The sequence below is a fragment of the Alligator mississippiensis genome, chromosome 1, assembly GCF_030867095.1.
Source record: "Alligator mississippiensis isolate rAllMis1 chromosome 1, rAllMis1, whole genome shotgun sequence".
In the NCBI taxonomy this organism is placed as follows: Eukaryota; Metazoa; Chordata; order Crocodylia; family Alligatoridae; genus Alligator; species Alligator mississippiensis.
Genome location: NC_081824.1, coordinates 354,466,523 through 354,482,360, shown reverse-complemented (window position 1 = coordinate 354,482,360; position 15,838 = coordinate 354,466,523). Strand labels below are relative to the sequence as shown.

General features: G+C 43.0%; 1 protein-coding gene across 3 annotated transcripts in view; it reads left to right on the top strand.

Moving 5' to 3' along the window:
- Window positions 1–15,838, top strand: part of COL4A2 (collagen type IV alpha 2 chain) — a 233,660-nt gene that overhangs the window by 54,648 nt on the left and 163,174 nt on the right. For all 3 annotated transcript variants that reach the window (XM_059721085.1, XM_059721086.1, XM_059721087.1), the window contains exon 3: window positions 12,065–12,145. In XM_059721085.1, coding sequence (XP_059577068.1) covers window positions 12,065–12,145 — 81 coding nt within the window. The remainder of the gene's footprint in view (window positions 1–12,064; window positions 12,146–15,838) is intronic.

The window sequence follows — 15,838 nt, the reverse complement described above, 5'->3', positions numbered from 1 at the left end:
AACTCTCATTAATGTTGTTGGTCCTATTATTACCCTGGGTTCCTAACTCATACGGAACTGTGGTCAGTTGACAGTGAACATATGGCATCTATATGGCACTGAAATACCTTATCTCCTGACTTAGATAAATGAATTTTAAACTCTGAGGATTGACCTGTTTTTTCATCTAATGAATCAAAGATGAGATTGAAGAATCTGAATAATATATACATCTAAAATTACAGTAATCTGCATAGAAAGATGATTCATCCAAACTTATCACCCAGCCAGTCAAGAACCCTTTTGATAGAACCTTTTCATATGACCTTAAAGAAAGTAAAACTGTCTGAATAACAATTATGCATAACAGTCATTTAAGCAGATTTATGTGGCTCTTGGATTCACTTAAAAAAATGTTTTCAAACATTTTTGGTTTTGGGCCTCTTTACCTGCAAAATATTGCTGCTTGTACCCCCCTAAAATTGATACATCCCTGCATGTTCATTCCTTAGGGAGAGTCTTGAAACCAGTGTCACCACACAGTAAGGCCATTACTCACTTTGCATTGGCCAATCAGAAGCTCCATCTCCACTATTAACATTTAGGCACATATTAGGGCTGTGCAAAACCACTTTTCACAGATGGGCGTATGAACTTTACTTCATCAACCTCGTAGATACAAAAACTCATGGATTCAATATAGATATTGGATTTATGATACACTACAACTGGCCTGACATCGGACTCCCCGGGTAGCAGATACCACTCTACTTTTACCTGCTACATCCCCCTTCCACCACTCACCCCTCCCAACCTGTCTCTCACTCCCTGATGCCTCAATTTACATTGTCACTGACTGACTTCCTTGCCTGCATTGCATGCCAGGCTCTGGCTTCTTTACTATTTCTTCCATCCAGAAAGCGCACACACAGCAACTGAAGATGCTTCTTCAGCCTGACAAAGTGTTTTAAACCTGAAAGCCCATGCCTCACAGATGGCATCCCAGGCAGCTAAGCTCACTTGGAGCCTCACAACTCCAGCGCAACCAGCAAGCCTCAGGCCTCTCAAAGATCTTACAGGTCTGGGCAGTCCCTAGCCAGGACTGCAAGTGCATGTGGTAGCTGGAGTTTATAAGACACCTCCTACCCACCTTTTACCAGGGAAGTCCTCAGTCCTGGCATTGGTTGGGGGCTGCCATGCCACTGGTAGGCCCACCAGGCCTCCCAACCCTGTCAGAGTACAGTTTTAGGTCATGCCCAGGACCTGGGGCCTCCTTCTTCCCCATAGACCCAGCCCATACCTCCAAGTTCATTCTGGCACGGGAGCTCAGGAAGATGTTCTTCCCCTGCTGGCTGATGATGCAGTAAGTGCCACCTCCAGCTCTGAGAGCAGGGCATTAAATGGTTTTAAAAAAATTTAAAAGGAAATAGGTGCAGACAGAGTGAGGAGGGTGGCCCTCACTCCATCTGCACGTGGAGCTCAGGGAAACCCAGCAGCAGGAAGTTCACTTTGAGGAACACCAGCTGCTCTACCAAACCAGGATCTAAGGAGGTACAATGGGGTGTCACAACATCCCCAGCAATGCTGAACACCCTCTCACTTGCAACACTGGTCAGTGGACAGGACAGGTGTTCCCGGGCAACTGTGGCCAGATCCTGCCACATCTGGCTGGGGTTGCTCAATAGACCAAGGGATCGCAATCCAGTGGCTCCATGTCCTCACTGAGATAGGTAGCTGCTGAGGCATCCACAATACCTTCCCGAGGCTGGGGTCTGGTGCCTCTGGACCACACCATTGAAGCCATGCCCTTGGTCCAAATTGGCATCAGCTGTCATGGAGAAGACTGGTTGCTGCTGGGAGTGCTGGCAAGGGAAAGGGGATTCCCTTCTTCCATGTCCTCCCACCTGTGCCCTTCTGCCTCCCGGACTCTGTTCACCAGCACCTCCTTCCAGCAATCTAGGGTTTTGCTGCTGCATATGTTCCCCTTCACCTTCAGGTCTCACATGGCCACCAGCATGTGGACTGTACTAAACCACAATGGATGTAGATGTTTCTTGATGCCCTCCCTCAGCCACTTCACCAGTGCCTGCACCTCTGGTGACAGCAACTTGCCCCAGTCAGTAACATCGATCCCCTGGAACTTCTCCATTTGGTTCTCAAGTTCCCTCACTATAGGGATCACCTGGATAAGGAGGGCATTGCCAGTGCTGATGGTCTTGGTGGCCTCAAGGAATGGCTTGAGGACCACCAAGATCTGGGAGATGGTATCCAACTCTGTTTTGTTAAGTGAGCCGTTGATCCCAATCCCCCCGAGCAAGTCTCCACATCCTGGATGATTTTTTCCTGTGAGACGCTCAGCTCTGCCTGTTTGTCCTGCATCATCTTGCCCCGCTTTGATGCTCAAGTGGAAGTAGCCTGCCACCTTCCTGCATTTTGAAATGAGCTGGCTGGTTGTGATGGCACCATCACCGACAGCCCTGTCCCTCTCCAAGGTGTCCCTGACTATGAGGTGGAACTTGTGTGCCACATAGCAGATGCCAACAAAGTTGGCATCATGGACTGCCTTGACCATATTGGCCCTGTTGTCGGTGACCATGAACCCACAGGTGAACTTGGCCTGCCCAACAAGCTCCCCCTGCACCATGAGCTCCATTGCTGTGTGGGACTCATCCATCACATTGTCTTGAAGGAGAGCCTACCAATGGCCTGACTGATGGCACCAGTGCACTGTAAGGGAGAGGTAGGCATGATCTCCACCCTGGCTGCTCCAGATGTCCAAGGTGAAGTACAAGGTCAACTGCAGACCTGCCTTGTGCTGCTCCTCCCTCAAGTACTCCCTGCATGCCTCATACAGGGAGGGCACCACCATCCTGCTGAAGGTGGTGCATGCAGACACTTGGTAGGATGGCGTCACGAACGCCATGATCCACCTGAACCCTGGCTGCTCAACTAGGGAGAAGGGCTGGCCATCCAGAGCAAGTCTCTCCCTTATGCTCTGGGTGTTGTTGCTCACCTTTGCAACACACCCCACTTTCTGTCCACCTTTGCCCCATTGTTCCAAGGTAACCTGCCTCTGCTTCTTGGGGATGGAGGCTTTGGAGCAAGAGGGGGACTTCTTTTTGGGCATGCTCCCACTGATGCCAGGCTGAGGAGGAGCAAGGGCAAGGGGGTGGTGCCTCCTGAGATTCATCAGTATCCCCATGGTGCTGAAGTGTTTCACCTCCTTGCCTCAGCTGGTCTTACATCAATAGTGCAGGCAGATAGCACATGTGGGATCATCTGCCACCTCAAAATGATCCCACACCACACTACACCCTCGCTTCTAGAGTGCGGGTTCGGCTCCTGACTGATCCCCCCTTTCAGCCTTACTTTCTTGTGATCTTCTGACCTTAAGTCATGAGCTGAATTCCTAATATCCAGGGATCCTGGTTTTTTCTGATAAAAAAAAATAATCCCTAATTTTTAGGTTAAAAAAAGTAACCCAGAATCCATATTTTTCAGTGATCAAAATGAAACACCACTATATATGTGTGTGTGTGCACATGCGTGTGTATTAGTGGGATTTCATCTTCATCATAGAAGTCTCAGGGGGCTTCACTCTTCCTGTGCCGCTGTAAAGACAAAACAGGTTGCTTAGCCCTGACATAGGATAAAACTGCACTTTAAATATAATTATTTTAATGACCATTTGCTCTAATCTAAACAGCAGCTAATGAATGTATTTAAGACTAAAGCAAGAAAATACATGGCACCCAACTGTATAGGTACAAGTATGCAGTTAGGTTAGACAGGGAAATGGGAAACTAGGGTAAGTTCTGAATAGCTGCATGAAATCTTCCTGTTTTGGGGAAGCCTTGAAATGCACCTCTAAGCCAGGAGAAATAGCACAGTGGTAGAAAAAGCAGGAGCTGTTTTAGACGCATGCTTTTGCCATACTTTATTCTAGCAACAAAAGTCTTGTCTACACTGGCAGTTTTTGAACATGGAATAGGTTCAAATGAACTTCAGAAAAAATTCGGCATATATTTGAGCTAGAATTGAACCCTTAAAATTTTCCAAGTCTACCCATTACTAATAATAATGTGTTCTGAAATAGCATGTTTAACACAATTAACTGAGAGCTCCCTGGATTTTCTAAGATACATAGGTGAGTAAACTAGACAAGTCAAACTCATGATTGGTTTATAAATAGACATGCCTCAAAATGTTTTCCCATATATGGAATAACAACCAGACTTCCCATTGTTTGAAAAAATGATATCATTTCTTGGATGTCATTCCAGAATTAATCTAGACTTTGGAATAAAAAAGTAGTTAAATATAGAAATAAATACTTTACCAAGTATTATACAGTGTTTCATTATTGTGCTACCAGTATGTGAACAAATGGCAGTCTGTATTTGGGGGTAAAGGGGAATATATTCTAGAAATATAAAATGTTGTATGAAATCCAGATTCAGATTAAGGGGTAACAGTCCCTTTAACTCATTCCCTTATGAAAAATGTTCTAGTTGCAGAAAACTATGAAGTGTTACTAGACACGCATGGGGTTGTAGTCTCCACTGCTTTGCACCTTGCCTAACCACTGCACCTGAACAAACTGAGACAAAATGCTATCAAATCAAAAGTCACACTTTACACCTACTTTTTACTCTTTTGCACAAGTGCAAGTGACTACCCATGTACAAATTACAAAGCCATATGACCCAAATCATGCACTCCAATAAATCTTACCATTTTCAAGAAAGGTCTGCTTTCTCCTGTTTAGTTCTCTCTGCTGCCCCCGACCCCCCCGATCCCCCCCCCCCCTTGGGCACCACAGAAGTTTCATTAGTAAACAGCTTATATAGAAAATATAACTTATATATTTTTGTTACCATTTTCATGTGCCTTAATATTAAGTCAGTGTACAACCATCTTCTAATTGGGAAAAAAATCATCAGACTGCAATTAACTCCATTCCCTCTGTCTGTATATCATTCGTTAGCTGCTGTTTAGATTAGAGCAAATGGTCATTAAAATAATGATATTTATCTGATATTGACATCTGTAGCTGGCCAGTGACAACGATCTGTCCCTGAGGTCCCTTCCAATCCCAGTGCTCTGGGGGAGGGACAGAGAAGCACCATAAAGGCTGTTTGTGAGCTGCCCCAAAATCGTTTCCTCAAGGATATAGAAAGTGGAAATCGATATCATGAAATGAGCTGCTTATGAATAACTTTTACTTGTTAGTGTGTGAAACTCATGTCAGGTTGCTCAGGTATCTGCACTGTGTATCTGGGAAGTTGTTGTTTTTTTTTAATTTATTGTATGCCTGACCCTTTAAAAAATTCTTTTTTTATTATGCCAAATATACCAAAACAGCTCCTTCTGAATTATGTTGGGTTTGTTCTGTAAATAAGTATTTAGGGTGAAAGCCATGCAATGTAAAAATTCTTATGAAACTCTAAAAGGAAAAAGTGTACATTTGTACACACTGCTGTAAGCCTGGGACCAGAAAACTTAATGAAATGGAAAGAGTAACTAATACCCTACCTACAGAGAGATCATTATGAGGGAATTGCCAGATTTCATTTTTTATATTACAGAAATCCTACAGCTCTGAAACCAAGCTTCAGTGTGGCTTCAGGGTGCTCTACAAAGGTCACCTCACTAGTAGTAGTCACCAGCAGTCTGTTAGATCTTGCTTGGGAGAAGCTCTTTTAACCCTCTCTTTTGGAGATACAACATGCTTATTCCTTTTTGTTATCCTCCTAGTGAGCAGCAAAAACTAACCATGGATCTAACTACACCTTCAGCCTGTGCCCCCATTGGCTTTTGAAGCACCACTAAGAGATTATGGCTTCCCTCACACTTCACACATGAGCTTCAGCACTGGTAATCCACCTGCTCCTTGCACATCTCCATGGGGGAGGCCACAGTCAAAAACTAAGCAAACACCTAACTTATTTGGGACTTCATTCCTATTCTGTCTGATCAGAGGCAAAGACAAAGAGATGTGAATTCTTTTAGCCCATTGCGCTAAATTAGAAGAAATAATGGTCATCCTGAATACGATTGGATGCATTTACTAGATCTTAATATTTAGTGTCCCTTTATCTTGCTTACATTTTAAAGATAGCACTGTTTTGGGAAATGGCCTAGTCAATCAATATGGTTACTTATAGGGCTCTCTTTTTAACTTCGGTCCCAGTTCTGCATCCAGGTTCTTCCCAGTGATCTGTACACCCACCTTATTTCCCCTTGGTTTAAATATACATATTATATCTCATACAGGAACTAATGTATTCCAGTCATCATGCATCCAATGTAGAAAAAGGGCTGGCTTCCATCCAAATGAAATCTTTCTTAGCTAAATAATTCTCAGAACAGTTGCAGAGTGTATCCACACCCACCTCTTTTCCTTCCTCCTAGCCAGCTGCCGATTTACATTTCCCATCCTCTGGAAAACCAAGCCAATTAAGGTCTTCACAGAGGTCTTATCATTCCATATACTAGTAGCTGCTGGATTGCAAACAGCCAGAGCTTCAAGAGACTAGCCTCTCCCACGATGATAGTTCTAGGAGAGTTGTCTGCCCTCAGAAAGCAGTGTTTTCACCTGGTAGTAATCAGGCTTGATGCTGATATAATTCATGCCTCCCCACCCAGCAGTACTCTCCAGACTGATCTTGAATAGTTTGTTCACAAGTTTTTCAAGGAGAATAATGCTGGCATCCAGAGGATATATCTTACTTAAGAAGTAATAAAGCCATTATAAGCAGTAGCAATGTATTGGAATCCAGTGTAATTCTGCTTTGCCTTGTTTCCATATAACAGCATTTTATTTTATTTTTTTAATTGAGCAATGACCATAAGAAATTAACCAGTTAGGAGAATCTTGCAGGTTGGGATTTTATGGATGAAGTTTAAAATCAGCATGAGTTTTTCTAGCTGAACATAAAGCTCCTGAAAATAGGGGTTTGGATTAGATGAATGAGTAGATTCCACTGATTTTTGCCATTATGTACTCCTTTCAAAGTTATGTTTGGAATCTCTAGTTGACTCTCAAACTAGAATCTCACATCAGGCATCTGAGTATGCCACCAGTGCAACAGCACAGAAGCATGCAGTTCATCAACAGTGCCAGTCAAACCTTAATTTTATAATAACTTCCCAGCCCTTCTAAATCCCTTTGTAAACCTTACCCTGGAAGAGCTGCTCTGATTGATGGAAAAAATAAAATTACAATATTTCATTCTAGTAGTAATTACTTTGCGGGTTCACAGTCTATAAACTTCTGTATTGGTCTGAAAAACATGTAGGCCTCTACAATCCATTGATAACACATTGCAATATTTTTATTCTAATTTCATTAATTTGAAAAACTGCATTTAGGAAAATGGTTTATATTTCCTGTTTTTTAATACACTCATACAGATTTACTGGGTATCTTGTTCTGTGCTCGGCTTTGTACTCTGTGAGAATACCAAGTGTTAGAGTAGCACTGGCAAACATACTCAAGTGGGTGTTCCAAAGTGACAAAGACTAGGTGGGTTATTTTGTGTTAAATTCTATTAATAAAGAAATCTGTGTGTAGACATTTGGATAGTGGTAAATATTTATTGCTGATTTTTAGTGAGTTTTGATTGAGAAAATTGGATTCAAGTCAAAATTGGAAGACTCTGTGAAGTCTCTGAAGAGAAATTCTCTTTTGTTGGCTAGAGGTATACTGACATAGGAAATGTTGTCTTGGGACTCAAAGTTTGTGAGAACATAGGAGAGGACAACATATTCTTTGTTTTAAGACACAGAAGTTTAATGCTTGTATCTTCACATAAATTTGATTAATATTAAGTACTCCAATTTTTATGCCCAAGCTTCACAGAAGTCACCAGCAGTTTCTGATTTTCTCTTGTTTGTACATAAATGGTAAGCTCTCTCTCCATCTGCAGAGACTTGTTGCACATTAAATCTGTCCTCTACAAAAACATGTTTATATTAATGGGAATCAGGTGCACTTGAGAACATACTCTTTGTGCTGCATATTGTGAGGAAAAGATTAATATAACCTCAAGTGACTTACTTTTAAACTGTGTTCAGCAAACCCTAGGAACTTATTTTATCAACAACACATTAGATAAAATATAAATCCCAACTATAACTCCAGTCTGTCATTTCCTTTGTTATTCACTAGCTCAAAGATACTATAACCCATACTCATGTTGAATATTATTTGTTCATGCAAAGAGCAGAACAGAACCCAGTGTGGGGATGCAGAATCATGTCCATATTAACCAATGTGCCATAACAGAACTGCAAAAGATTAATATGTGATGCAGATGACAGCTAAAAAATAGTGATAAGGAAGGTAACTGTTTGAACTAAACTAAATAATAAATTGTTGAACGATTAATATCAATTAAGTATTGAAGTGCCTAACGTCTAAGTGTCTGGCCTCCTTAATGAAATCCAAGCCCGGAGTTACACATTATTATGCAGTCTATGGGAAGTATAGGGTGCCTCAGAAAAGCAATCCAAAAAGCCAACAAATTGAGCCGGGAGGTACCTCAAGCTAGACAACAGGAGATAGGAGCACAGGGGTGCGACTTAATCCCCACCCTTTCCTAGAGATTAGGGTTCCAGGAAATACTTGCAGCCAGTCAGGATCCAAAATTGTTTCTCGAGGGGAGGGCTCACTGTCTACTTTGAAAAGAGCCACAGTCCACTCAGAAGTAGGAGAACTATATTCTAAGGCCCTTCCCAGCCTGAGAAGATTCAAAACCATGTCTCACTTCCTGGGAGAGTGCCCTATCCACCACACTATAGGTTATACTACATGCATCTACATGTGAAATTAAGGCAAAGCAATAAACTGCAGAGCTGTCTGGGCCAGAGTAAACTGCTCCTGGGCACAGTGTCTACACATGCACCCAGAACAGCAGCAATTTGAACTGGGTTGGAGCAGGGCTGAGCTGGCAGGGTGCATAGGAGGTCAGCCCTGGGATCTCATGATCTCATCTTACAGCAGCCAATTACTCTGCTGTAAGATGGTACTGTCCCCAGTGGTATGGTGGAGTTAATTAATTTACTGGGCCCTAATACTGGCGCATGTGTCAACAGTTACACTTTACTGTGGAGCTAATTAGTCTATTCTGCAGTAAAGCACATATTTAGATACACCCACTGAGTAAGAGCATTCTCCAACCCTTGCACCTACTTGGCAAACTAGAGCAGTTCTAGGCATGTCCAGAAGATCTGAAAATTCATAGGGAACTTTCATGTCCAACACAGAGGTATTTGGTGAGTTCCCGAAAGCTTGCAGAAAAAGACAATTTTCTTGCAATTTCCCAGTTGGTTTAATAAAAAGTATCATTTTGGAACCAAGAGTTCTAGTTTTTTGTATGTATTTTTGAGCTTATGCACCTAAAATTTGCCTAAGGCCACTTTTAGGCACATAAATCATTTTTTGAATTTGGTCTTAGATTTTGATATCTAAGAAACACAACAGTTCATAAATAGATGCTTTAACTTGCTTACACACTACAAAATTCTCACTCTGCCTATGTGTAAGCATATTTAGATACTACATAAGAATACCTGTGCTGTGACTTGCATGAATACACTTACAGAACAATATTCTGAACTTCCATTGTTCACCCATGATTTAAAAATCTCCAAGCATTTACAAATAGGAATAAACTTGACTGTAAACTCCCTTATTGGTCTCATGATTTTCTCAGCAGGCAATACAAACCTTGTACCACTGGATATCTGAATTATTGTCATTGCTATCAGCTTAGGATAGATGGATTTTATAGTTCCACCTGAAACAAAATGAATCCCTCTTAAAAGGGATTGATTAAGCGACTTAATTATTTGCTCCCTATCAAAGACTTTGATCCTACACCCCTTTGCAGTCCAATTGAGCTTACTACAATTGTTCCGGTAGTCACTTCACACTTTTGGGGAAAAAATACACTTCTGGAATTCCACAGAGAAGTCCTTGTTCTATCTGCAGTTGGACAGTTACTTAGAAACAGTATTTAAAAAGATATGTGTGTGCCTCCAATAAGTCTATGTGGTTGTGGCTCACGGATCACTTAGTGAGACAAACGGGTCTGAGTATGCACCTTGAAAATAGAACAACAGCCATGGTTCAGTCCTCTCAGGAACAGACTATACCAACCTCCTTCTCAAATGCTGCAGAATACAAGCGTGACATGAAGGAGTACTGTCAAGGACAGTGTTTCTCAACCTTTTTAGCCCAGAGGCAGACCCTTCATTAGTTTCAAGGCATGCCTTAGAAAATGCCAGCTCTTAGCTTTCACTTGTTTTTTGACTATGGAAAAATAATACAGCAGTCTTTCTGTTACAAAGAACTCAGAATGTTTTTAACACCAGGAATTCCTATTTGAAATCTGTGGGTTTATCTTGTGAATTGTTTTTGGACACCTAACAATGATAACATTGCATGCCACCCTGTAGCACCTTTATAAGGATCTCAAGCCTTGGCACCCTGGTTGAGGATCACTAGTCAAGGAGACTATTTCCTGAAATAAATTTGAAAGCTTTTGAGTGGCTGTTTTTTAGGGACACATTTTATTGGTTTCTATTAGCATCAAACTTTGGGAAGACTAAATGTAAAGTTGAATCCAAATTAATTTAAATTATTTACAACTACAGAATGCCCTAAAATGAACAAATATAAAATTTAAAATTTAAGCCAAGGGCCTCTCACAACAACCAAAAGATTTCATTTTGGCACTGCATTACTGCATATGGGAGACTGAGAACATACTTTATATGCCTTGAAAAAACAATAACAATATTTGATATATAATGATTCATTCACTTGTGATACATGACTGATGCAACATCCCTGTAAAATTCAAGCAGCTGTACAGATATTTGTTGCAGGTGTCAAAAAGAGATATGAGGCATACTGCTAATAATGCGGAGCTAAAAAACATTTAGAAATCCTGGAGGGAAATTACTATAGCATTATAGAAAATCTTGCGTCTCAGTGCAGACATTGATGTTAATCCCCCTGTGACAATTTTTGTTACTATGCCTAAATTTTGCACATCATAACAACGTAAATTTGGACAAAATAAACTGCTATTCTAAAATGTGTATTACTAAGAACTCAAAATCTACTAAGCCCCCTCTTCAAAAGAACAGAATAAGGCAGAGGTGGGCAATTATTTTGACTGGGGGGCCACTTAGGAAGTTTTGCTGAGCTCTTGCAGGCTGGATCAGCACCCCATCCCTAGCCCACAACAGCTCACCAGAAGTCCCCAAGTGGCTGTGCTCCATACTCAGCTAGGCAGATGGGATGGGACAAGAGATGGGTGGGGAGAGACATCCAGAAGCTGGACAAAGAGCTGGGGCTAGGATCAATATCACAGGACTGGGGCAAAACCACAACCCCCTTCCCACACACCTCTGCCCATGGAACCAGCACCTGTCCCAGGAATGTGTAGGCAATAGATTGTAGCTCTGCCCTGGGTCCCAGTCCCATGCTGTCACTGCCTCATGATCCCGATCCCAGTCCTGGCTCCTCCCATCTGTCCCACTCCCAGATGTCTCACCCTGCCCAGGCGGGTTCTGGTCTGGTCTCCATGAAGACCTTGCCTGCCCACTCCATCTGGTGCCCCCCGCAGTGGAGGTGGGGTGGGTGGGCTAGGGTGCCTGGACAGCAGAGCCAGGTCTGGCAGCGGTGGTGGCTACTGACAGCAGCAGCTGGAAGGAGCCATTGCAGGAGCTGCTGAGAAATGGGTCTGGTTGTTCTGCTGGCGCAGTGCTGCTATATGCCCAGGAGCAGCAGGACCAGCTGCATGCACCATAGCCCAGGTTGCCCCCCGTGCCTGGGGGACCAAGGGACCTGCCATGAGCCAGATAAAATCCCTTGACAGCCCAGATCTAGCCTGTGGACCATATTTTGCCCATCCCTGGATTAAAGAGACCTCACTTAGTGCCAGATCCCAGTCTTTGTTTGGTACAACTCCTAATGAGTTTGTTGTTCCAATCATTTTTTCACTGTCATATGCCATGCAATATAATGAATATTATTTAATATTTTCTTTATGCATGTTCTGTTTTGAAGGGTGGAAAGACTTACACAGGACCATGTGCAGGAAGAGACTGCAGTGGAGGATGTCAATGTTTCCCTGAAAAAGGAAGCCGTGTAAGTAACAGTGCCTTCTTATCCAGACATTCTGATGATGCACTACAGAAGCTATATATACAAAGTTCTTTGAAGTCCTGGGGCTTTGGATAGGCCCTAGGAGGTAAGACTATTAAAATAAATTAGGTTTTGCAGCAAAAAGCCGTTATTTTATTTCTTAAAGACATTTCAAATTGTACAAGAAGAGCAAGTAAACACATTTCTGAATTTCATATTTTATTAAGGAAGAAACATTCTGGAACAAAACATAATACATTGTACTTCTGAGAAGGATTACAAGATTATAATCAAGGCCCCTTTTATTATGCAGCAGCTTAGATCTAAATAATAATGGGAAACCTCCTACCCTGGCTCGCTTCATGTGGCAGGGCTACAGCAGACTATGGGAGAGCTAAGACATCATAAAATCATCCAGTTACCGTCAGTTTTATTAAAATGTTTTTACTATGTAATGCCAAGTATGAAAAACTTGTGTGTGTGTGTGTGCGCGCAAGCACACACAATTAGTGCTTGCTACCATATTTTCGCACATATTACATGCACCTTTTTCTAAAAAACAGCAAAAAAATTGGGGGGTATTTTTTTAAGTGAGGAAGCTGTTTTCTTTGCTGGAAAGAAGCATGCCTGTAGACACTATGTATGCCATTCAGCTGCCAAGGCAGCTGCTGCTTGCATTTGCCCAGCAAACTGAAGGGGCAGAGTCTTGTGTTAACCCTCTCACAGATATAACTATTGGCTGAGCACTTTAGCTGGTGCCCAAAGCAGCAAGGGAAATGCTGGTATTATCTTGATGGGGCTTGCTTGTGATGTGGAAACAATACTTTATTTACAGCAACTTATAGAAAGAGCTATTTATAGTAAAAAAGTAATACTCTTGCTACTACCTTGCAATGGCCTGGGGCATAACTTGCATGACATAAAACAATTCCTCCCAGGAACAGTGTCCAGGAAATGTGGTGTTGCAGGAGACAGTTTGTCACACCAGGAAATTCCTGATGTCCCACTTCTTGGACACTGTGTTTCCAGAAGGACTTGATCTGTATCACACAATCAGGTAGGACTCCAGACAACTATTTTTTCTACATTCTGCTTTCCAAAAAACAAGCTGCCTCCTTTATTTGGGGACATATTGTTTACTGGAAACATTTTTATCGCAGCAAAGAAATACCAGGCCTACAAAACTCAAAAATTTCCCAGGTATTTTCACATATGGCTGTGACATGCGTCAACCAAAGGGACAGAAGATGAAGCATGGTATTCCTGGGGGCAGTAGGGAAAAAATTATTGAGTGAGACATATGCTACACACAGTTTCTAATCCTTCAGTGTGTTGACTATCATGTATAATTTAGGAGCTCTAGATGGCAAACTCCTATAATATTCATTCTGCTACAGCTGTGAAAGGGCAGGACATAGAAAAAGTTAGACTGGTAAAGTAGAAACTCACTCATATCCCCTAATGATTGGATGGCCTACTCTGAGTTACTTTAGTCCTGAAAATTAACAAGGCTGGACTGTTGGGTGCTCATTTTCCATTTCTCATGGACTTTAGTGAGAGCTGATGGCATCAGGCCCCTACTGCAGAAAGCACAGAGATGGCACAAAGCTTTCTTTACTTATTTTGCTACTTCCAATTTATTTTGTAGAGTTGAAAGAGTATTTGGGAAGTGGTACTATGCTATTCAGTGACTTTCACTGCACTTCAAGATTGCCTTTTAATTTTGTAAACTGACACACATCATTTTGATTTGAGTTTGCATTGGATGCATTTTATCTCTCTTGGCCTCTATAGATGTCACAGGTTCAGTTGTACATCTGGTTTAAGCAACAACTTTTTGTCTTTAGAGACTCTGGTTAAATTTGGCATGGACTTGGGCTTTATGCTCCTCCTCCTTGGGAATATTTGTTTACACACAACCTCAGTATGACCCGGCATATTCCTTGTTTTCTCTTCTTGAGGTGACTCACCACAAGCACAATAGGCATGTTGCATGTTAGCTTTGGAAATTATGTCTGGAGAAGTTGAATAGAGCCTGATTATTCAGTGACTAATTGTAGCAGATGCGACTGACCTGCCTCTTTGAAGAGTGTCTGGAATTCAGTACATTTGATACAGGTTGAAAAAACAATAACATGAAAATCTGACAAAAATTATCATTGCTGCCACCACATAAAATGTGACTTCTGGGGAAGGGCTCTTTCTTCATAAAAAATATTTCAAACCAGAGAAACAATAGCATGACTTCCTATTTGCTGCTAATGAATGTAAATTAGGGCTAGGGACAGAAGTTGCATATAAACCAGTTTAAATTATCAGAAACCGGTTTAAACCTGCAACAGAACAGAAGTTCAGTGCACATAAACCACTTTCAAAATGGCCAAAACCGGTTTAAGATAAACCTGCATGGATGCCAACACTGGCCAACACCCTGAGGGGCCGCGGCTATGATGTGACGGTTGACGTGCTCATCATGGGAACGCTCGGAGCCTGGGACCCCAGCAACGAGAGCATCCTGCGTGCCTGCTGCGTCTCCCACCACTACGCCAAGCTCATGCACTGCCTCATGGTGTCCGACACCATCCATTGGTCCCATGACATCTACGTTGAACACATCACAGGCCACCACCAGTACACTGACCCCACCAGAAGAACAGCCGCTGGACTGGACCCAGAGGGGACCGCCTGAACCCCTCCCGCCGCACCAGACGGACCTTCACTTTGAGAGGACTCTCCAACAACGGACAACCCTGCTCCACCCGAAGAGGACCCCCGCAATGAGACTGTATATGGACTGAGACGCTTTTTCTTCGGACCTCTTCTTCCACCATTGCGGACCATTGTAACAGGTTTGTGTGTATCTATCTTCTTTTTCTCTCAGCGTCGCGAAACCCCTCCCTCCCCTTGCCCCTTCCCCCCTCCCCCTACCCCCGGGCTTAGTTGGCTAACATTGTATCTCCTGTAACCTAGTTGTGTTCCCCTCCTCACCCCCATCCTTCTATTGTTAGTCCCTCACTCGGGCGCATTTTATTTCCCTACCGGCTTTGTCAGCTTTTTTTGGATTTAAAATCCTAAACATTTACTAATAAAAGTCAATCTGACTCTACTGATTTATGTCAAACTGGTTTATGGAACTTCTGTTCCAGATCCCCACCCAATTCAAGTTCTCAGTCCCCCAGCATCCCAGGATGCTTTGCAGCCCTGGGCTGTGCTGTATGCTCCAGCGGAACAGGGCTGGCCCTACCCCGCTGCTTTCACAGAGCTGAGGCAGTAAAGCCTCTGCTCCCTAGCCCATCTGTGCCTGTCAGCCCAGTGGCATGGGGGCAAGGGAATGGATCCCAGCCCCACTAGCCCGGGTCTGCACAGCACACGGGGAGGGAAAGCACCCTCTATGAGGCTTGTTGCTCCCCTGCCCCACACACACACACACACACACCCTCAAGCTGGGCTGGAATCGCCTTAGCACCTTGCCAGCTGCCTTTGTATCTGAGAAGCTGGGGAGGCAGGGAACATACAACCCCCAGCTGAGCACCAACCTCCCATCTGCAAAGCATAAGGAGCGGAAAGCCACCTCCCCTGGGCTTTTTGTCCCCCTGAACCCAGTCTAGACAGCCAGCTGCAATCCTTTAGCTGCACTCTCCCACTTTCACAGAGCTGGGGCAGCAAAGCCTCTGCTCCCCAGCTGCTGCCTGTGCC